The sequence below is a fragment of the Ctenopharyngodon idella genome, chromosome 1 (genome assembly GCF_019924925.1).
Source record: "Ctenopharyngodon idella isolate HZGC_01 chromosome 1, HZGC01, whole genome shotgun sequence".
Taxonomy (NCBI): Eukaryota; Metazoa; Chordata; class Actinopteri; order Cypriniformes; family Xenocyprididae; genus Ctenopharyngodon; species Ctenopharyngodon idella.
Genome location: NC_067220.1, coordinates 24516721 through 24541645, shown reverse-complemented (window position 1 = coordinate 24541645; position 24925 = coordinate 24516721). Strand labels below are relative to the sequence as shown.

The 24925-nt window shown below is 35.3% G+C and overlaps 2 protein-coding genes across 2 annotated transcripts; one reads left to right on the top strand and one right to left on the bottom strand.

Moving 5' to 3' along the window:
* Positions 1-492: 492 nt before the first annotated feature.
* LOC127511840 (polycystic kidney disease protein 1-like 3) lies at positions 493-3753 on the top strand. The gene is made up of 4 exons (XM_051892492.1): positions 493-511; positions 729-1346; positions 1845-1888; positions 3369-3753. The coding sequence occupies exons 1-4, from the start codon at positions 493-495 to the stop codon at positions 3441-3443; spliced, it is 756 nt and encodes a 251-aa protein (XP_051748452.1). The 3' UTR covers positions 3444-3753.
* Positions 3754-6162: 2409 nt separating this feature from the next.
* LOC127514168 (uncharacterized) lies at positions 6163-12548 on the bottom strand. The gene is made up of 12 exons (XM_051896695.1): positions 12492-12548; positions 12251-12352; positions 11937-12169; positions 11663-11835; positions 11477-11570; positions 10844-11191; positions 10593-10710; positions 10263-10354; positions 9885-10002; positions 7647-7814; positions 7036-7209; positions 6163-6828 (listed from the first exon to the last, which is right to left on the bottom strand). The coding sequence occupies exons 3-12, from the start codon at positions 12120-12122 to the stop codon at positions 6587-6589; spliced, it is 1713 nt and encodes a 570-aa protein (XP_051752655.1). The 5' UTR covers positions 12123-12169; positions 12251-12352; positions 12492-12548; the 3' UTR covers positions 6163-6586.
* Positions 12549-24925: the final 12377 nt, after the last annotated feature.

Genomic DNA, 24925 nt, shown 5'->3' with positions numbered 1-24925 from the left:
ACTTTATCAATTTAACATGTCCTTGCTGAAAAAAAGTATTAATTTCTTTATTTCCTTTTTTTTTTTTTTTTTTTTTTTTAAGAGTAAAAAGTAAAAAAGTAAAAAAGTATATTGTTGCAAAAGATTTCTATTTTAAATAAATGCTTTTCTTTTTAAACATTTTATTCATCAACGAATCCTGAAAAAGTATCACAAGTTATAAAAAATATTAAGCAGCACAACTGTTTCCAACAATGATAATAAATCATCATATTAGAATGATTTCTGAAGGATCATGTGACACTGAGACTGGAGTAATGCTGCTGAAAGTTCAGTTTTGCATCAAAGATATAAATTGTTTCGTATAGTATATTAAAATGGAAAACCATTATTTTTTGTTTTAATTGTAATACTATTTCACAATATTACAGTTTTTTTCTTTACTTTTGGTAAAATAATGCAGGCTTGATGAACAGAGAAGAGCCTTTTTTTTTCAAAAACATTAAAATATTAATGTCTCCATTTTTGACCAGTACTGAAGATCTCCAGGAACATGATTGTGAACCCTGAGCTAGAGCATTATAGGCAAATAGGCTGTATAGGTAAGTTAAGTAGCAGTATTTTATAAATTATACAGAATGTGTTGAGATATATATATATATATATATATATATATAATGGTTTATAATGAATATGTAATTGTGTATATTTTAAGTTAAATACTGTTCTTTTTTCTTAACCCTCTACAGGGAACAACCCTACTTCTGTGTCTAACACCTCTGTGTCCAGTGACCCCGCATCTGTGTCCAACACCTCTGCCTCTGCGTCCAGTGACCCCGCCTCTGTGTCCAACACCTCTGCGTCCAGTGACCCCGCCTCTGTGTCCAACACCTCTGCGTCCAGTGACCCCGCCTCTGCATCCAGTGACCCCGCCTCTGTGTCCAACACCTCTGCGTCCAGTGACCCCGCCTCTGTGTGCAACACCTCTGCCTCTGCGTCCAGTGACCCCGCCTCTGTGTCCAACACCTCTGCGTCCAGTGACCCCGCCTCTGTGTGCAACACCTCTGCCTCTGCATCCAGTGACCCCGCCTCTGTGTTTAAAAGCTCCACCTTTTCAGCCAGTGACCCTCCGTCTGTGTCCAATGACCCCGCTTTCGCATCCATCAACTCCACCACTGCGGCCAATCACCCTGCATCTGTGTCCAGCAACTCCGCCTTTCAGACCAGTGGAACTGCTTCTTTGTCAAATGACCCCACCCCTGCATTTAACGACCACACCTCTGTGCCCAACGACTCCACCTTTACAGTCAATATTTCCAATGTGTTCTACAAGCCAATAAAGAGAAAGGGGAGACAAATACATAATGGTAATGTTTCCTTCTTTGTAATGCTTATTGTTGAACTACATTCAGTTAATTTGAAAATTGACACATAACACTGAAAAAAAAGACTAATCCAGTTGTAATTATGGATGCATGTTGTTGCGTTACAGAATGTTCACATAACAGCCAGGATGTGTACCATGGAGAGGTTGTGAGGGAGAGAGATAGGGAGGTTGGTCAGAATAAAGAAGGAAAAAAGCCACTTCATTACTACTGTTTATTCCTCTTTAAAACCTTCAAATGAATTGTAATGTTACATGTAACTTTTGCTACTGAAACAGTAAGTTAACAGCACTGGTAACTGGCAACATCCCTAAACAGTTTCACTGACCAGTAAATTGTCCAATTATATTATTGTTAGGTTGACAAGTACATGAAAATAACTAGCATAAATCAGTTATTTTATTCCTTGTGCTGTTTAGCTTGAAGTATAATGATGTAACAGATCTTGATACATTTTTTTTGTCTGTCCGTTCTTTAAAGGGAAGAAAAGAATATCTTTTTCGTTGGCAGCCTTGCACATCTTGGTAAGTACAGACATTTTATTTGGTAGCTTATTTGACCGTATTGTTCTTCTAAGACAGTGGTTCCCAACCACATTCCTGGAGGCCCACCAACACTGCACGTTTTGCATGTGTCCTTTGTCTGACATTTTAGATCTTTGAGTCACTACTAATGAGCTGATAACCTTAATCAGGTGTGTTTGATTGAGGAGACATGCAAAATGTGCAGTGTTGGTGGGCCTCCAGGAGAACCACTGTTCTAAAAAATTGTACTCATCCATGAACTTTAGGGTCATTTTGACCTAAATTTTACAGGGGTTGGACAAAATAATCTGAACACCCATTATCATAGGGGTCAATATCATTTGTGAAGGCTCTGGTGAAAAAACAAACATTACAATTTGTCTTTTTTTAATTTTTTTTCTGTTTATCTTCTCTAGTTTGAATATCAATGCAGTGTAAGTGGTTTTCAGCAGTATTTGGTACAAGCCGTGTGTAAGATGGGCGATATGTCAGACATCCAAAAAGAGCAAATCTTCAGAGCCCATTTAGCATAAGCATCTGTAATCTTAACCGGCCAACTGGCAGATGTTCTGATAGATGACATTCAACAGGAAACTATTCAATAGTTGTATAATAAGTTTGGAAGCTGTATTTAACACAAATTTTGGTATAACACCTTAATAAAGAAATATTGCATTATTATTTATAATTATCATATATTGCCCATTATGTATGTATGTGTGTGTGTGTGTGTGTGTGTGTATGTATATGTGTATATATATATATATATAATTTTTTTTTTTTTTTTTTTTGCATTATTATGTGTAAATTGGTATTTATTGTTTCATTTGCACATATAGGGCCACTGATACCTCTTTCATTTGATCATAAAACATTCATTTTTGTTAATTATGTAATTATTTTGTTAATTGTTAATTATTAATGCCATTTGAAGAAACAGGCACATGAGAAATGTTGCTGGTCATATAATTATTGCCAGCCATCATTCTGACACAACGTTTAGTGTATTTATATTATTATATTTCATAACAATACTTATGACTAAACTATTGAACTATTGAAGTGAAGGACATGTAGGGCCTCATTCAAAATCATAGCATGTTATTACATATAAAAACAAGTTATTAAATATTAAAAAAATAGCCTACATCAAACTCTGTATCAGCATGCTATAGCTTATGGATTGTGATCAATACCTGCTTCAAATGTCATGCATAGTTAACAGTGAGTGATGGTTCATGGAAATATTTTTTATAGTTTAAAAAAGTTTAGAAAAAAGCGTTTCTGTGTCAATGAAATATTGAAACTATAAATGAACCAATGTAGGGGAAAAAAGAAATTGAGTCAAATTCTCATTTTTCCATTGTTAAACTAAACTTTCCTATGAGCGAATTGAATGGTCAAAAAGACTGGGCACATCTTTTGACAGGGTGATTTCAAGTTTTTATAACAACTACTGTCTTTCTTTTTTTTTTCTTAGTGGCAAGAAGTGGCGGAGTACATGGGTGTCCGAGGATGCTGTACAGTAGTTTGCGAACTATTTGCTTCTGTTTAAATTCATACACATTTGACATATCAGTGCATATAATGAAATAAATACAAAATATGAGTAGTAATTGTGTTTCAATGAATTTGTTTTAACAAATACATTGTACTTGAACAGTGGATGCATGCCTATGTTAATCTTGCAAAACAGCAAAGCATCTATCATATAATACATCCTACAATAAAGTATTGTGTTCTAAAATGAAGTGTTTAATGTTGTACATTAAAAATGGGGTTTCATTAAAAAATTATTTTATGATTGATTTGTAAGAAAAGTATCCTGATTCTTTTAATAAAATGATGCAGTAACATTGATATAACATGCTGTGGTAAATACAGTAAACATGCCATGTTTCAGTTACTTGTTAGGAATGCTGCAAAAATCATTACAGGACTGTAGTAGGTTATAATTCTACAGACACTTTTGGCACAACTTTGTCTAGGATATGTACTAGGGCATTATCAACATGGATCTTTTACTGCATTAGAAAATAGAACATACACCGTACCGAGGAAGCATTTAAGGAAGTGCAAGAAGATGAGGATAAAAAGGTAATTTTTTTCAAATTACAGAAGGTCTTTTATATTGTAATTATTTATATTGCATGCATTTTTGCACCTTGGTCTATGTCATAGTAACAAAATGTACCTTGTTATCTCAGTGAATGACATATTGGCCTTGTGTAATATTCCAAGGTGTGTCAGACTGTGTAATACTTTCTTAAATGTAATGAATATCTGAATAATTCCACTACAGTAGAGCAGCTTTGAATAGAATTTGAATGTCATATTTGAATTTTTTTCTGTTTATTACTGAGATGATTGCTTTGAATCAATCTGTTGTATAAAGCACTACAACAATAAATGTGACAACTTCTGTTGTACATATAAGTTGGATTAGTTGTTTCAGGTTCACCCAATGCCACTGTTTAAAAAACACAGATATATAAAGAGATAATCAGTATGTAATATAGCCATATAAGTTTTTAACATTTTTGACAACTGCTTGTGGTAGAAATTCCCACTGTATGCATAAGCTAGGTAAAACTGCTTCAGTCACCACAGATCTCTGTTATCCTCTGGTGGCCCTCACTCAGTCAGATGGTGTCCCATCCCCTGTGATCACTATAACTTAGGAATTAAGAATCTCTTGTGCCTCACTATCTTGTTGCACAGAAGTAAGCAGGCAGGACTCCAGACAATGCCCTTGACGTGTTAATTCACAGCCAGGTGTATCTCAGACAAATCACAGCGAAATAACCACTGCATGTATTTATTTAGAATTATGCATGTAAAACATATCATAAATATTAATGTTGCAAAGTAAAAGTGATTAAGTTTTGATTCTTTTTATATATTTTTTTATTTTCATTTCATCAGATCAGAGTCTCACAATACCCATCAAAAACTGATACAAGCATAATGAAAATATGGAAAATAGGAAAAAAAATAAATAAATGTGACTCAACATAGTTTGTTGTACATGATGAGGAGAATACATATGTGTAGGTTTTATTGCCCTTCCACCCCCAGGGGCCCAGTAGTGCCCCCTTGAAGAGCAAAAAAATGCATACTTTGAATGACTGTAAATCAAAGTCTGATTAGTGTATTTAAAAGAAAATTTGCAGGACAACTCTTTATGGTGTGTTTAATAAATAATGTTAGATACAGCTTCTTGACATTTATAGAAAGGTGGTATAAATGCGTTTTAAAAAGTGTGCATAGTAAAATACAAAATTTCATCTCTTAAATATGTCACAGAGGTTTGCCCAATGAACATATTTAAATATCCATTGATTCATTAAAGATGGAATTTATTTTATTTAATAAGTAAACGTTTTTAAACTACATTACCCATAAGCCCCCGCCATTCTGTCGGTGGAACGTGAAATCATGGCGCTGATACTTGTAGTTCTTTGAAGTGTGTGCTTAGGCTTAGGGTTGTGATGTCGATAATGGGATAATTTCTCTCAACATAGCAACGTGGTATTGTTAACTGAATGTATGACTGGCATAATATTAACAGCAAAACGTAGTTTGCAACACGAAGCGCTTTTTAATAGGGGTTTAAAGATCGACCAACCAGAGCGGTTCCTGCCGGTGCTGTGGAGCCAATGACAACGCAGTTCAAAAGAGGCGCCATGCACACGTCTACATATATGGTCAATTACGACAGAATCTTCCGGTTTTATATGGCGAATTTATTAACGAGATGAATGCATAAGACTCCTATAAAAATATATTTGGTTATGTTTTATACATTTATAATTTCCCATTAAACGTAAACTAGCATTTTAAAAACGATAGCTTCCTTTGTGTGGTTAACCTGATGTAGAAATAGGCTTTAAGTTAGGCTCTTCCAAGCAAGGGCCAAATGGTTTCCATCCATTGCATACACCATGGGGTTAAGTAATATTTATTAAATATATTAATTAAATTACACATATTAAATACATAAACATTTACCCCCGGTTTCACAGACAAGGCTTGGAATAAACTGCATGTTTGAGCTGTTTTTAGGCTTTTAAAAAGATGTGGCACATGTAAGCTTCTGAAAACAGTCTTAAGCCTGAAATAAGATCCTGAGTTTGAATCATTACACACAGATCCAATAGTACTCACCTGAAATGGGCTATAAATCAGATTAACCAGTTGTCAATCAGTCTATTAGGGCAAGGATGAAAAAGGACCTAGGTAGGCATTTTAGTTACATATCAGCTCTAGAGCAAAGCAGTTTAGCACATTTATTGGACAGGTCACTGCAAACACATACAGTACATGCATTTTCAAACATCTACCCCATTACATAAAATCTGCAGCACACTCATACTGAAAACAATAAAATTGGTTGGCAGGTTCTCTGTCTGAATTTGTTATGAATTTGGTACATTTTGGTAAAACAATGTACAGATAGTCATGAATATTACAGGTTTGTTACATCAAGAAGCTATTTTACAATAAATAATAGTGAGTGCAAGTAATGTTTTACAGTGTAATTTTTACCATGTAAATTATGAAATTTAACAGTAGGATTACACATTTACACAAGTTTTATCAAGTAATATAGACAGCTAAGATTTAATGGAAATTAAATGAGTATCATAAATTAGTGTATGTTGCTCAGTTTTTCCACAGTAATGATTTACAAAGTTTTTAAATTTCAAATGAAACTTCATCTTCATCCTCCTCCTCATCCTCTGAACCATACTGGATATAATCCTCATCCATGTCAAGGTAATCATCATCTTGCAGTTTCTCACACACCTCACAATTGTCTAGGACACTACCATACAGTTGCTGAACCGAGGAGATGTGACTTTTTAGGTAGCATAGTTTTTTCTGTAGTAGAGCGTGAAGTCCCAGAATTCCACTTTTGGAAAGTCCAGAGTCCTGTTCTGTAAGTAACAAAAAACAAAATTTTAAGGAGGTTCTATTCTGCTTTAATTTTCTGCAAACTTTACAGCATCAATTAACTTATTCACCAGTTGAAGAAAGTGATTATGGATTATTAACAGAGATTCAGTTAAAGAGCATGATATTATAGACATATTGATGTTAATATTGTTTTTAACAAAATTAACAGAAAAGTATGTAGTGCTTACTGTTCTTTTTTATATCAACAGCAACATGACATGAAAGGTCATTTAGAAGAGATAGATCCTTTTTGAGGCTTTTCCAGTGATTCCTGATTTCATTCAGGACAATGCACTCCTCTTCGGTAAGGCGCTTCAGCAGTATCAGTTGGTCAAAGGCCCTTTTTTTGGTGACAAGATTATCTGTGAAGATATTTCCAAATATAATGACATGAATAGTGTATCAATATACTTTGTACAAAGGTGTTTAAATATATAATTAAAAAATAAATATAAATTAAACAAGCATTTTGTCTGACGTTTGCATGTATAAACAGAAACAATTATCAAAGCTACAATTTTTATGAATGTATTATTATACATTTCATTAATGACAACTAATTTATATTCATCATATCTATCAATATATTACAAACTTATAAGTTTGTAATATATTGATAGATATGATGAATATAAGTTATGATGGATAAGTTATTGTATTTGGTCTTGGGGGAACATGCTGCTGAAAGCATGCAAGATGTCCTGCTGCACAATAGGTATACACAATATCCACTGCAAGCAGATAAGCTGCTACATACTGTAAATACAGTACATACATTTGAATGAGTAACATAACATACCACGCTCATCCAGTACCCATGGCCATGCATAGCTCTCAGATGCCAGAACTGTGTCAGCTGACTGCAGCTTTTCAGGTGCTTGCCTGTTGTACTCATCTACAGCTGCACTAAATTTGGCCTTTTCCTCCAAAAATTTTCTACGGAGTTTGTGTCTTCTTTTGTTTCCATCTGAAAAGACAATGCAATGCCATAATATGTGCAATTTAAGACTCTTTCTTAAATTAAAAAAAAAAAATATATATATATATATTATATATATATATATATATATATATAGGCAAAAAAAATCATTCAGAAAGCAGTTTGCAAAATACTGTACATATTTGTTAAAGTACATAACATTTATTTCTTTCCCAAAGTTCTTCAGCTTAGTGCTATCCAAGGTCTCACTATTATAAAACACCACAACCCAGTGTTGAAATTGTTAAAAGGGCCTATTATGTAAAATTCACTTTTACATGTGTGTCCCCGTGTGTATAACCAACCACCCTACAATCATAAAAATCTATTTTTTTATAATCCCCATAAATCAGAAGCAGTGTCTGAAAATGCACTGTTCCAGTTTTCTCCCTACTGTGACATCATTGTAGGGAAAAGCCCCATTCACTGGCAATGATCTCTGCACTATTAGCATAGATCCTGCCCTGAGGGAGCCGCACACAGTCCGCCATGTTTATACCCTTGCTAGAGCAGATAGTGATATAATGTTTCAGCTATTCATACATTATAACTAATCTGTTGATGGCTGTAATTATGAATATCTGTGGTTAAAAACTAAGCTCAGAATCGATCCAGAATCGTTGGAGAGAGAATCGCGTTGCATTGTTTTTTTCTCCCACCCCTAGTATGACCAACACAATATTAGGTTAAACAAACTGTTCCTGTAGGCCAGGCCTATATGCGTAACATGCCAAGTTGATGCTTACTCTGAAGACTGCTTTACTCTCTCGCATGTCACGTGACATGACCAGAGTGTAATCGCAGCCTTTGCATTTAAAAAATCTTGTTTTATCATATTGTGATATTATCACAAATGCAATTAATCGTTCAGCCCTATTTGTGATCCAACTTTTCATATCCAGAACATGCAAGTACCGTACCTTATAACGTGTGTTTTCGCAAATCGCCTTTCTGAATGTGCTAATGTGGCTAAAGTTACCATTGTCTCTAACTGTATTCACAGAGACCAGAGCTTGTTATTTTTAACCTGAAAACGCTCACTGTCTATAATTCTGAAGCACACTTTTAGTACTTAAAAACAAAACTAATGACATAGCTCTGATCTCTGTGAATACAGAGACAATAAGTTTAGCCACATTAGCCATACAGTATGGTAAAAAAAAAACACACACACAAACATTCACAATATATAACGTGGTACTTACATGTTCTGAATATGAATTTGGATCACAAACAGTTGGTATTAATCTTTTTGGGAATTTTATTCACTGTATGAGATTCTTCAGACTCCAGTTATTGTTGCTGGAGTATCCAAACTAGCGCAAGCTATAAAGGCTACACACTCTTTTGAAAAGGGAGTGAAAGCAGCTGATCATTTGTATTTAAAGAGACACATGAAAACACCATGTTTTTGCTCACACCCAAATAAAACATACTATAATAAATAATCCCTGGGATATTTTGAATTGAAACTTCAGACACATTCTTTTATTACATCTTGTAAAAAAGGGGGATAATATTTCCCCTTTAAGGCCAATTCACACCACACAGATTAATGGCAACAAACACCAACAATCAAGCTGGCCGTTAGATTTAGAAATTTATGAAAATAACTGCCCCAACAGACACCAACAAATGCTGATTGAACATGTTGAGACAGGTGAAAACAAACACCAACAGACTTGATGCATTTGTTGGTGTTTGTCTGAGCGGTGTGAATTGGCCTTTAAAAGCTTTAAAATTATTTAATGTTTAAAATGATCTAAACTGTTTGACGGTAAAGATCTCGCTTCCTCTGCCTGATGCTCACATAAAGAGTCTCAATTGTCTTCTGGAGTCCCTGTTGACTGCTTGCATTCTCCTTACTTGTTGCTAAATTATTGATAAAATATGCTTTTACAATAGAAATAAACATGTACATTATGATTATAAGGATGAGGCTTAAAATTTAAAAAAAGTAGAAACAGAAAAGTCATACACAACACTACAGTCAAAGTTCTGTTACTGAAAGGGTTAAAACAATGAGTACAGTGCTAAAGTAATCTAAAATATGCCTACCTGTGTCAGCCCACTGCTGGATTTCACTGGTCCAGTCTTTAAGCGTGTCATCGGTTACTTCAAACTCTGTCTTTAGTGCATCAAGGTTTAGGGACTCCTCCTGAATTTGTGCTTTTGTCTAATGAACAATACCATAAAGTGCATTTGTTAAGAGATAAAAACTAATGACAGATGCATACATGATTAATGACCCTTTTCAAATGGAAAAACAGGATATACATTTTCTTTTATTAATACACAAAGTTGGTCTTGGAATTCACAGTTTTGACTTTATAGTTGCCACTTGCCTACTGAACCACAGCAAATACTACATCAAAATTAAACACTAAAAGACTACAACTGTCACCTGTAAAAGAGAAAAGCAATTTAGAAACATACCTTTATTAATCTTTGGGACAGCATGTTTGCAAGGTTGTCAATTTTGCGTTGATTCCATGCCATGGCCTGGATAGTAATCATGTCTGTCCTAGCTAAACAATATAAAATAATATAAATAATTGATAGCTCCCATTAATGTTGCATACCATTTTTTCCATTTTGGTTTGTTTAGAAGACTGATATGAAAATGATGTTGGACTTGCATTAACACCTCTAGGGATGATCAAGTGTCAGGTAAAAGTTTAATACTAATGCCATTTAAAAATGAATGGATTTTTTGAGTCCCATTTAGTAACTTTGCATTGTATATGTTTGTAGTTATGCACTTACCTCCTTTGGTCATGTATTTACTGCATATAGCAGTTCTCGACAAGAAGCTGTTTACTTGTTCCACCTCTTCACCCAAGGTGGTGCCTGCTCCTTCTTGGTTTCGGCCACCCCACTTAATCTTGTGCATGGAGATCACATATTTAACAAATAAAACAACCACATCTTTTAGAATATACACACAATTTCACAATTACTGATCATAAATACACAAGTCACAAATTGGTACCCTCATGTTCTGGAAAACAGTTTACCTCACATTTCCAAGAGTGGGCCTTTGCATGCATCACTGACAGGAATGGCTTCATGTGCAGGAGAGGAGAAAGCTCTGGACAATCATTAACAACTCTCTGCAGGTATGGCCAGTACTTGCATATTACGTCAGTGCACATGAACTGAACATTCCTTGGAGTCAGCTCCTTTTGGAGAAACAAAGGATATGCAAATATTTCCCCCCTCATCATGTTCAGACTTCTCAGCAGCACACCATGCCGACAGACAGCCACCTCCATCCCCTCCTCATCCAGCTTGTTGATTTTCTTTGGGATGGACTCCCGTGCTGCAGTCCACTGACTCGATCCACAGACACCTTTTCCAGCGGACTATCAAGAGGTGAAAGAAATGTGATGATCCAACAACATTGTATTAAATGATGTTTGTGGACAAATGTCTAAGCAAATATTTGGGGTGAAAAAATGCCAACAGACATTTCAAATGACCACTAGTTGAATTTTTGCTTTACTGCAAGCCATGCGAGATAGAAAGATATGACAATTCAATGCATTGGTCTTAATTTTGCTATTGTGTTTACATGAATATGTCCATTGCTATTTTTTGTTCAGGAAATACAATTTTAGAAAACACTATGACAAAACAATACAACCTACGTGCTTTGTCTTCTTATTAATGTAGTCCACGAACTTGGAAACATCTTCATCCTCACAGACAAAGACACCCTTGAACAGACCATGATCTTCAGCCCTTGAATATAATTACATAATTATTTAATGAAAAGCTAATTGGCATTAAATATCTTTTTAATGCTTTTCACACTGATATAGAATTTTTCCTACCCTCTTTTGAAGCGATACAATTTCCTGTTACCATCTACTGACACAGCAAGCATAAATGGAGAACAGGCTGGACAGTCAAACACTTTCAGTCCACAGAGCTGACCAATTTCAAACTGGCAGTATCTCCATTCGAAAAAACTTCTTTGAAAAGCATCTGTGCAGATCTTTCCATCCTGTAAAATAACACAAACACAAAAAAAACATAAACCTTGTTCACTCCCAAACATGAAAAGAAGAAAAAAGGAAATGATTCAGTAGTTTATTCAATTAATACTCGGCCAAAGAACTCCGTCCGCTGTTCCAATAAACTGATGAAGGACTGTCTAGAAAGTCCAGGAGCAGTCAATTCCATGTGGTCATATGACACAAACACATCAATTTTATACAGCGTTTCACAGCTTGCTGTGGCAGGCCAGTAACCAGACTTGATCAGTTGTGGGATGCTGGTCGTTCTGCTCATATGGCATGTTGAGCATGTGAAGGTTGGCAAGCTGACATTGTAGCGACCTATTGAAATAATGTATAGTATAAAAACAAAATAATCAATAATTTTTTTTTTTTTTTTTTTTATAAATACACTGGACTCACCATCAATTCCAATGAGAATAGCCTTTTTACCTCCTGACACCACAATGGTATCAGTGGCACAGCTGCAAATTTGATCAGGTGTCTCTAGAGGCAAAAGGCAATCTGGAAAAAAAAAGTAAGGCTAGAAAATTCAACCTTTACCAAAAATACCATAGCTGCGTTATTATTATGATTACATGGAAATTCACATGATAGATTCACATGAAGGTATTATAAATTCTAAAACAACTGAATTACATGCCTTTTTCCTCAAAATGGAATTGGCCGTCAATATCCACCTTCACCAAAGTTGACGGGGATATGGCCCGAAAGAATCCTTCTACATCTGTCTCTCAGTTGTGCAGTTTCCTTTCATGGGCCAAAATATCGCAGTCTGCACAGTACAGCTGTTTAGGAACACAGTCTTTACAGCGGATAACAGATCGCTTCAGTTGGCAGTGCTGGCACTGTCTGATCTCCGTGTACTCAGCTGTTAATAAAGATTCCACCATCTCTGGCCTCAAAGCTGCCCACTTCTTTTTAGTCTGGGCCATGCGAACTGACCATGTGTTTGAGGAAGTCGGATTTGGGCCCTGAATGTCTCCAGTATCAGCCAACAGATCCTCTACCTCTTGATGAAGAGTTTCTGAATTAGAAAAAAACTAAAGTAATTATAGTGTTCATGGCAGTTGGTTAGACTGATCATTACAAAGCAGTGATTATACTGAGAACTCTTTAAACAATACACATATACACACCTATATCTTCAACTGCTGGCCAAACAGTGTGAGAAGGCAGTGATGGAATTTCACCTAAGAACAATGAAACAAATAGTCACTAATAACTCTGCATGACTAGTTATTTTGAAAAGTGTTCATGTCATTACTCACCATGATCAATGTCTACTTGCCCAGACTCCAAAGATGATGACATAGCTGGACTATTAATCGTTGTAGCTAAAAAAAACAGATTAAGATTAATAGAAACATACAGAACAGACAAAATATGATGCTACTCATTATGAGAGGAGAAACATGTATAAGCTGCAAGAATACATTGTGCAAAATATAACAAATGTACCTTTGGATATGTTTGCCTTGGTAAGTTTTGGCCTTCTCCGTTTTGGCACAAGATGCCCAAACTCATCCCTCTCTACAAAAGAGACTGGTCTGAGACGAGTGCTACAGGCTTGTTTGGTCTTCTTTTTCAACTAGAAAAAAGAGGACTTATTTTTTCTTTTGTAAATTCATGTTGAAACAAAATGCTAAGATGATCATAAGCTAGGTCTTTTAAATATATTAACAGCTAAAAATACAGCAAATTAATTTGAATTAAAAAGTAGTTAAATGAAAACAAAACAAAAAATTGAAATGAAATGTATTCAACATTACTGGTGGAGGGTTGAAGGTTAGTAGAATTTCTTCAGCCTCCTTGGTAGCTGCTTCAAGTTCAGCACTGGCAGCTTTGAGTTCAAGTTCCCTTGTAATAATTGCAGCTTCCTGACATAATTGGTCAAAACCTGAGTTTTGACAAGATGCCATATTGAAGAAGAGAAAGAAAGAGAAATAATCAAAGAAAAGTCGAAAGACAAAGAGGCGAAGGAAGAGAAGAGGAATGGAGGGGGAAAGAGTCGCTGTGTATGTCTGTGTGTGTGTGTGTGTGTGTGTGTGAGTGAGAGAGTGAGAGAGAGTGTGAGTGTGTGTCAGAGAGACAAGAGATTTGCAAGAGATGGCTCTTAAAAGAGCCGTTGGGTTAATATGTTGTAGGAAGTCTGTATGGAGTAGTGTGGGATCTGAAGTAACTGCAAGGTAGAAAAAAAAAATGCTGAATTACAATTTTTGCATATTAAATAAAAGGTATTAACAGCATGGCAACTACTGCAATAACTGTGCTTTTACTACACATATCAAGGTACAGCCACAGTTACTGCAGTAACTGTACTTATACTACCAATTACCACAGTAACTATGGTAAAAGCATAGTAAGCATTGCCGTTATTGAGCTAAAACTTCAAAATAGTAATAGAAGTACAGTGGTGGTCACTACTTCTATAATTCCACCAATATGAACGTAATAAACTGATCGAAGCTAGCTAACGCTAACTCTAGCGTTTAATCACCCTATCTAGCGATATATGTTCAACTTTTTGGAACAAAACATGGTAAGAGATGGCAGATAAAATCCAGCGAGCATTATGGAGCCGATCTGATTAATACATAACATATAATGGACTTATATAGAACATTATATTAGGACATTAGGACAGCATATGACAAACTACTTACCGAGATGTGGCACGTGTAACTGCTGTTTAATATCGCGATGCTTTCCAATCGAGAGTTGGGTCACGCTTATTCAACGCGAACAAGAAATCATACTATACAGTACGATTTAACCACGTAATTACGTCGTGCGAATTAGTACGAATTCGCCTTGACGAGGTTGTTTTAAATGCAATGAACAAATCGTACGAATTCGTACGACCCAGCTCGTACGATTTAGCCACTTGGTTAATTCGTACGAATTAGTACGAATTCGCCGTGAGATAGGGTTGAAATACCATATATTATGAACATAAAGATTAACAATCATGACAAGACTGCACAATAAAAAGAGTATCTAAAAAAGCAGAATTATTTGTCCATAGTTCAGATAAAGCCAAGTTTACACTACAGGACTTTAAATGTTGGCAGATCGCTGTGCTGTTCACACTACACGAGCTGACGACAACTGTCACCCAACGACTTTATTTGAAAATGGATGTTGGGAGAAAATTAGATTAAATTTTGAATTAAATTTAATTAAAATTAAAATAACCGTTTCACACATAAGTTTAAAACATTCTGGCTGACCCCCCAGATTTAAGGCGACGCCTTGTCACGTGACACACCGCGGCCAGCCGGCCAGACTGTATGACAGATGTATTGCTTTTCTCACCATGTCATCAACTATCTGATATTTCGATTCTCAAATATGTGTGTCACAGACCCGCCAGGCTCTTCCATCAGCCAATCACAGCGCACTCCCTCACCAGAGTTCTAACACACACACCTGATCCCCATCATCACGCAATCACCACCAGATACTTAAGCACAGTACTCACCTCAGTACACTGTCCGGTCTCGTTGATACAAGGACTACTCTTCCAATGCTCCAGCTCATTGAGAATACTTGCCCTTACCGTTCCAGCGTGCCCCCCAGTCTTCGTGCGAAGTATCTGTGTGTGTGTGTGTGTGTGTGTGTGTGTGTGTCTCCTTACCGTCTCCGTGAGTTCACTCCACCACTTCGCCTTCAACCATCCACCTGCAAGAGAAAGGACTGTATTACCACTCCTGTTTCACCATCTTAAATATCCATTTAACCATTAGGCCTACTTACCTGTACTTCTGTTATTCCTTGCTGTTTGGAAATAAACTGTTATTTCTGCAAACCTGTTGTCTCCTACCCTTCTGTCCGTGACAATGTGCAAGTGAGTGTTTTGTCATTTAAAAACCTATGTAATGACCTTGATCTTAATATATAATGTGAATTCATCCATTTGTCCTTGAGTTCATTAGCAATCGTTCGGCATACATCTGCGCATTTCGTTGATTGAGAATCCCTTTGAAGCAGTCTGAAGCGTTGTTGCGCGAGCCTGTAGAAGTGTAGAACGCTCAACAGCGCCGCCTTGTGACTTTGCAACATGCAGCGCTCTTTGTGAAATATCCACCGCATCTCTGCAGCGCACGTGGCAATTAGCGGGAGTAAACCGTTCTCGCGCACAGAACAAGCAGGTATGAAACGCGTAGGGCCAGGGGAGATTTTCCACTAGTTAATCGATCGCGGATGGTTTCATTATCTTGGGCGGATACAAAAGTATAAGAGGATAAAAATAATAAAAGCATAAATGTGTCTACAAATATAGACACATCGTTAATATACCTGGGCGGCCGCCCAAGTAAAGTCTATGTGTGGGAAGCACTGGAATGGATTGTTATTGCTGCTTCCAATGACTTCAGTGTATATTTCATTGGCTGTTGCGTCGCGACATGTGACACCACAGGATATCCAGTCGGCCGACAGCTCCAGATATTTAGCATGCTAGATATTTGTCTGGCCTCTGCGAGGTGTCGGTGACGCGTCCTTGAGTAGTTCACACATAAAGATTGGTGAGCGCCGATCACTCGCTGATTTTTTTTTTTTTTTTCTCCCCGATCACAGCCCGACTTGTCGGCGAGCTCGTTAACTTGCAAACTGGGCTTAAAATCCTGTAGTATCCTTGGCATAACTTTACATCTTGAAAGTCCTTGTAAAGCTTCAAATTAAACTTATCTTCCCCTGTATGAGTGTGAGCATCAGTATGAGTCGCATTGAAGTGATGTCATCTCCCTCTCTTCGATTGATTGGCTAGAGGAGGAGCTGTCAATCTAGAACTAGTGGACCAATGGTGACGCTTAAGCCCGGCCTAATTTACATGAAACTCGAACTGCAACATTTGGAAATGCAAGAGCGGGACATGGAAAGAAGAGCAAAGAGAAAAACAGCACGAGTAGCCTACAAAAGAGTAAAATATGAGCAGAAAATGTAAGAGAGCACAAAGTACAGAGCAATAAAAGCAAGGAAAACAACTTTTAAGGACACAAACACAAGTTTAAGATTTGTGCAATATAATTTTTAATGTGTTCAAAGTTTTGATTCATGCTTGTTATTTTTTTTAAAGATGCTTTTCGATTCACGGTTATTATATTTTGATCCGTGACCACGTTCTTTGCCATTCTGATCATTTTGCATTATTTTTTTAAGTTTGTGTTATATATTTTTACATGTGTTTTTAAATTTTTGATTCACGCTTATTTTTTGATCCGTGACCACAATACTATTGGCGGGAATCTAATCTCATAATATGGAAGCCTAAATAAAGTCGTCAGTTATAAAAAGCTAACAGTAGGCTATAAACGGACTACAGCACACCATGGTCGCGGATCAACGTCACCACCACCAAGCTTCCTCAAACTTAATTTAAAAAAACAACTTTTATTTAAAAACATGCTCGCTGATTATGATCTGTGCTGTGTATGAATACTTAACCACTTTTTTTAATGAGAAATGCCGTCCAAGGCCCCATTTACACTACATGGTTCAAGTGACCCAATTCCGATTTTTTTCTCCCATGTGGCACCGATCGGATATGAGCCAGCGGGAAAAAAGCGCATGGATTCCGATTTTCACAGATCGGTTTCAGGCCTCATTCATATGTGGAAATAAATCAGATATGAATCGGATACGTGCGTTTGCGCCTGCCGCGTAAAGGCGGGCATACACTGTGCGATTGCTGTGCGAGTTCAGCAAGGTTACCAACTCAGACTGTACGACTAGATCGTGTGCGATGTAAAGCCAAAGCGCACGATTTATGTGCTCACACTATGCGGCCCGATGGTTGAGCTGTGACTTGACTGCTCACACTATGCGTTTGAAATATGCACTATAAGCCCCCGTGCTGGGTTATACGGAAGCCCTAAACGGCCATGGATTATTATTTTTTTCTATCTTGTTTTGTTGTGATCACGACTTAATTTTCTTGTGATCTCGAGATAACAAAAGTTGTTTTGTCGTGATCACGACTTATTTTCTCGTGATCTCGAGATAACAAAAGTTGTTTTCTCGTCATCTCGACATAAAAGTTCTTTTTACAGTGATTGATTCTGAAACACACTGTACCCGGATTCTACTGTTGCTATAGTAACGAACACAACTTTCACGCGTATCTGATCAACGGATAAATCATGCGCTCTTATATCGTGTGGATATTTCAGCAAAATGTTTACTTCACTAAACTATCATTAAACTGTCTTCCTCCAGTTTCCATTAAAAAGAGGTGCAATACTCCAGATTTCCAAAAAACAAAACTTTAATCCAGTTGATATAGGCTAAAACAATCTTGGGATGCTGTTTGAGAAGAGTGTTTATGTATGTGTGTTGTTTCCACCAAAGAAATGTAGAAAATAGGTTACACACTATCACTGAATTAAATGACATAGGCTATAAATCATATTTCTTATCAATATACATTGAGTGAGTGAAACGAACACTGAAACTGCGATGATTAAAATGGCGTCTTAAAGATACACAATAAGGTGCAAACAGAATACTATACAGTGACATCAAAATTAGTTTTAATAAGCAATAAGTTTAGTATCACACCGAACTATTGCGGTCGTGAAACTGTGGTGAGTCATGCACTATTCAGAACGATAACAGATACACTTTCAAACAAAATAATCATATTCAAGCATTTAACAGTTAAGTTAATTACTTAACGCACACAATACTGCACAAAATAAAGCGATCACGAAGACTCTCTCTGTCCGAAGCTCGTACAATCTGGGCCAATATGAACTAATACAGTAAAGCGGATATTTAAAGCACATCATCAGTTATATTTGGTAATATACTGACACCTGTTGGCACTTTTGTGTAATTTACAGCAGAGATTAAGTCGTGATCACGAGAAAACAACTTTTGTTATCTCGAGATCACGAGAAAATTAAGTCGTGATCACGACAAAACAACTTTTGTTATCTCGAGATCACGAGAAAATAAGTCGTGATCACGACAAAACAAGATAGAAAAAATAATAAACCATGGCCGTTTAGGGCTTCCGTAGGGTTAGCCGATTGACCCAATGCTATCTATATCGTCAAAAGCATCAGATATGGATATAAGAGAATTAAGCATTTCCAATTTATATATCAAATTATTATTATGATAGCCCTACTTTTATTAAATTGATATTAGCCTACAATTCAATAGGCTAATTTCACAGTGCATCACCGCATAACCGACGCACTGCGAGGATAATAAAATATTTGATAGATTAGCTTACTCCTGACTGAAAATTATTTAAAGACATTTATACAACGAATAGGCCTATAAAATTATTAACAGTCTATAATGTGACCGAACACTGATAATCAGTTAATGAAAAGCAGCTTTATTTCAAAAACTACTTGTTTGCACGAAATACTACTTCTCTTTTTTTTTTTTCACTACTTACAGTATATGGACCACAAGAGAAATATTAAGAAAATAAATTAAGACATAGCCTACCGTTATCAGCATGTTGAAGTAGGATTCACATTTATATTTCAACACTGTAAAAAATCTTGCCGTGGTTTTACTCAAAAAAAATTGAGGCAACTATTTGCATCAGACTTCTAAGTATTTTGAACTCATCTAATTTGTTTGACCAGTTAGCTTTTACATGTCTTCAACATGCACCCTTGAGTAATTTCTACTCAATTTTCCTCATAAAAATATTTCAAATAATTTGTGTTGCAGTAACATCATTCAACTGAGTATACACCAATACACCTAAAAGAACAGTAAACAGTCTTCAATTAATCTTGCACAAGTTTTATATCATTATACTTAATGAACATCATGCGGTTGAAATAAACCTCACTACAGCTTTACTGCTAACAATTACTCATTCAATAATAGTTTATATATATATATATATATATATATATATATATATATATATATATATATATATATATATATATATATATAATGCAATAGAAGAACAACAAATACAATTACAAAGACAAAGTAAGAACAAGAGACAATGAGGGTTACAAACAATACTCCAAAAGCAAATTATGTTAGCTTATAAGACTTACACCATGAAAGAGTCTTACATGCAATAGAATTATTAGAGTTTCTTAAAGAGTTTACATACACATCAAAATCTTTCCTAAAAATAAAAAAGTAGGGAGTTTTCTTTGAAAATTTACACTTATGAATGTAAAATTTAGCACGATAAAGCAATTAATTAATACATTTGAGAAGGGTCTAAATTCAAAGAATAACCAAAAAACACAATTTTTGGGGTTATACAAAAGTTTGGATATAAATATTTTTTAACAAAATTTGAAAAATCAATCCAGAAGACTTTACAGTAAGTACAGTCCCAAAACAAGTGATTGATTGTTTCTTCATACTGAAGGCAAAAGGAGCAATTGGGTGAAATACTATTGTTAAATTTAGCAAGTTTATAATTTATCGGATAACAATTATGGATAATTTTAATAGAGACTTCAACAACTTTATTAGATAAGAAGAATTTTTGTCGAAGAAGCCAAAACTCTTCCCATCCTATATCACTAAATATGTTATTCAAAAAACTCACACAAGCAGGTAAAGAAATCTGAGATCTATTAATAATTGAACGAATGTCTTTGTTTGACATGAGAAGACTTTGGTCAACAAATAAGTTAGTGTTGTCAAAAAGAGGAGAGTCTAACGAACCTTTAGGGCCAGACTTTACTAAAGGTATAATACAATCGGGAATTGCACCAAACACAATGGCATATTCTCTTGGGGGGACTGGAAAAGAGAATTCTTGCATAAATTGTTCATAAGTAAAAAGAACACCACGATCATCTAAAAGTTGACTGACTAAAAGTATATTTTTATCAAACCAATTGTGAAAAAAAGAGATTTATTTTTATATCTAATATTTGTATTATTCCAAATAAAGTAGCTATGTGGAGAAAAATGATAATTATATATAAGTGACCAACTTATTAAAGCCTGTTTATGAAAACAAGATAAAGATAAAGGTATTTTAGAGATGTCAAAGTTGCAGCGCAATAAAAAATGTAAACCTCCAGCAGAATTAAATATATGATTTGGAATAAAATTCCAACAGGATGTGGGGTTGTTTAAAAATGTTATTTAAAGCCACTGCTCCACTGAGCTTCATGTACAGATGGTACTCAACCAGAATGCCTATTACCGCTGCGCTAGCCACCATGGCAAAGTCACTGCGACAAAAATAAACCAGTCGCGTTTCAAAGTCGTTTGCGAAATGACCGCCAGGAGGCGCAAAGCGACATTTTGCAAAACAAGCTGCAATTGTTGCATTTTGAAATGTAAGTAACGTTCTTTCACAACTGTTCAGTGTTTACAGTCATATAAGGTTTATTCATGTTTGTGATATTAAAATACCTACTAGCAAATAAATAATTAAACTTCCACCGTTATGGGCGTGACATTTGAAATCTGAACTTGAAATATTAATTCTCATATGAAGCCTATTCATTACCAATATATTGAATCATCTATATTTTTCAAAACACCTGAAAATACAGACGTTAGAAAAAATATCAATCTTTACATTTTAGATGAGGGAAATACACAATAGGGGAGAGCGGGGCACAACCTAACGCTTTTTGACTTTCTCAGTTTGTGTAAATCTACCTAGGGTTCAGGGAATTTCTTTTGTTCCACATTAATTTCACACGTCTGGTACAAATATGTGGCTTTGTTTCATTAATACAGTGTATACTTTTTTCTTTATTTACCCTGAAAGAAGGGAAGTAAAATGTGACAACATGCCACATAGGTGGGGCACATTGTAACATGACCATATGACAGCTAAAAATTTTATCTGACTTAATTTAAAAAATATACATGACATACTAAAATATTTTGTCAATAAAAGACAATAATTATATTTTTCTTATAAAATAATAGCATTTTTTTTTAGAAATTCAAATTTAAATAATTTTGTAGTTTGACAATGAACACTCTGCAAAACACAACTATACAGCACTGGTCAACAGTCAAACAGATGAAGAAACATATTCAGACATTCAGAAAAACACAGAGCTGAATAAAAACACTCCTCTCCCTCCACTCACAGCTCTAACAGAACACGAGACAAATAGGCGATATCTTCCAAAGATTTTTGAATTTTGGCGCATTTTTTCTTTATATATTGTCGATATGGCAACTAGTAAATACGCTAAGTTTCTTCATGCTAGCATGTGTGGAAGTATTTAAACCACGTGTGTTACAACTAACCCCGCGTTAGTTTGTACCCCATTGCTGACATTGCTGACTCTCATCATCTCCGCATAATGGACGCGCTTAGAGAGAGAATACTCTCATTCGGATTACATAATCAGAGAGTGGCCTATTTTTTCCGTTTTTATTATTTTATTTAAAAGTAGACATTTCAAGCTTTCTATATATATATTTCTCATGTCTGTGAAGCAAGCAGCCTATACGCTGAGTTTCGGTTCATTTCAGCCTACAAGACGCGCTCCAGTTCATGCGCAAGTGATCGCGCCGGCGCCTCCATGTCATGATTATATTTGCTTCTTATTTATTAAATCCAGGCAATTGGTAGATGAAACATTGATTAAAATTAAGATACAATTTTTTACAAAACGAATTTCACTTTAAAGAAAGACTATCTACAAAATAAAACTTAATGAAGTCGTCAAAATCATGTCTGACCCTCTCCATGTCTCCCGATATATTACGCATCTTATGATGTATCCTTCTTACTCATGCTGTTCACTTTTCATAATCAAATAGATGAAATAATAATAATAAAACAAAATCATTATAATAGGCCTATTTAAACATAAATATGAAACTAAGTAAGTTTTCTTGGTAACACTTTATTTTAGGGTCTTTTAACTAGTTGCTTATTAGCATGCACATTACTAGGCTATTGGCTGTTTATTAGTATTTATTAAGCCCATATTAATGCCTTATTCTGCATGAACTTATTCTACATTCATAATCCTACCCAATATCTAAACTTAACAACTACCTTACTAACTATTAATAAGCAGTAAATTAGAAGATTATTGAGGGAAAAGTCGTAGTTAATAGTGAATACATATTCCCTATACTAAAGTGTTACCGTTTTCTTTAATGGCTACCAACGCTTAGGCAGTACAGAGAAATGTCATGTCGTTAGCAAGAGCGGATCCACTATAATAATGATAATATTTACAATAATATATTGAATTTGATAGGTGTCTCACATTGTCCCACAGCAAAATAAAAATAGTGTAGATTAGTAGATTAGTGTACAATGTTTTATAACAATAATTTATTCTATTTAGTAGTTTAATATTGGGGGCATCCAAGCTATTTGACATATTTGGGAAAAAAATTAAAAAGTAACGCAATAGTTACTTCCCTGGTAATTAGTTACTTTTATAATGATGTAACTAAGTTATTAAGTTAGCTACTATTTGAGAGAAGTAGCTAGTAACTAATTACTTTTTTTAAAGTAATGTGCCCAACACTGTTCATGATCAACAATAATGCTAGCCTAATGTCTAGAGTAGCGATTTAAGTCTGAATTGCGAGTTCTCTGTTTTTAGTAGTCAGAGACGCTCCTCTCCTATAACAGATAGTCTGGGGGGTTGGGTGAGGCAGTTCAGTAGCTTCATCATAGGGGAGCAGAACAATAGAGGTGTGAATCGTGCTCTTTCATATGGAGAGTGTCAGACAGCCAGCTGATGATACATGAAGTTCCTTTCAGGATAAATCTCTCGATGTGTCCATTTTGTCAAGTTATGAATATTGTGATGTTTGTTTCAACTGGTTTTGTAGAGGTTTAGAATGTTTGAGCAGTGTTGATTGTCAGTCGGGCATTATCTAAAAATGAACTGAGGAACGCCTTCATGCCAACTCTATAGAAATGAATGTGAGTGCAGCAGTCAGGCGCGGATTGGGCTGCAGTGTGCAGGGGCCCGGATTGGGCCGACTATTATTATTGTTATTAGTATTATTAGTATTATTTCAAATTTACTTAAGCGTGAAAAAAGGCCCTCACTGAAACTTTTATTTTTATTTATTTATTATTATTTTTTTTTTAATAAATAACATGTGATTGGAAAGATGTGACATTTGGGTCATATCTGTCCAATCAGCTGCTGGTCAAATCATGTCAATCATTTTAATTTTAATTTCTCTGTATACTATACATGTTGTAGCCATTAAAGAAAACGTATTTGGTTTCATATTTATATTTAATGCGAATATGCCGGGAATATGTCAGGAATCAAGGAGTGGCTCAGACACGATTTTGACCACTTATTTAATTTTTGTTTTGTAAAGCCTTTCTTTAAAGTGAATGTCGTTTTGTTTAAATTATATCTTAATTTTAATCAATGTCTCATCAACCAATTGTCTGGATTTAATAAATAAGAAGCAAATATAGCATACAATATAATTAGGACATTGGAAACGCCGGCACGATCTCTTGCGCATGAACTGGAGCGCGTCTCATAAATGAACCGAAAATCTCACAGACATGAGAAATATATCTACAGAAAACTTTAAATGTCTACTTTTAAACAAAACAATTTAAAAGGAAAATAAATAGGCCAATCTCTGATTATGCAATCCTTATGAAATGTGCATTTCTCTCTAGGCGCGTCCACTACTGCAGAGATGGCGAGTCAGTGTCGTCAACTTCATCTTTTCAGCCGACAGTGACACAGAAAACACTAGTTTATTAATAAACAATTCAAATTTCTCCTTGCTATTTTTTAAACATTCATAATCATTACTTTTGCCGGTTCTTTATGGCAAGCTTTATGCACACTTGAGTGCGGAATAAACGCTCATTATCGTTTAGTATTCTCTCCAGTATATATTTAAGTTATTATAAGTTATTAAATTATTTGACGACTAATTGCTTAAATGAACAACAACTAGTCGTCTAGAAAAAACTTATTTCTCATATTTTCGAACCGTGTCCAGTGAGAGCATCAATAAACGCTACAGGGCCAACATAGGTTAACAGCATGTACAATGTTATCATCTTACTTATGCCTACTACTAATAAAAATGACATTGAATAATAAAGCTCCAAAAAGTGTTTCGAATCAATGTATATTT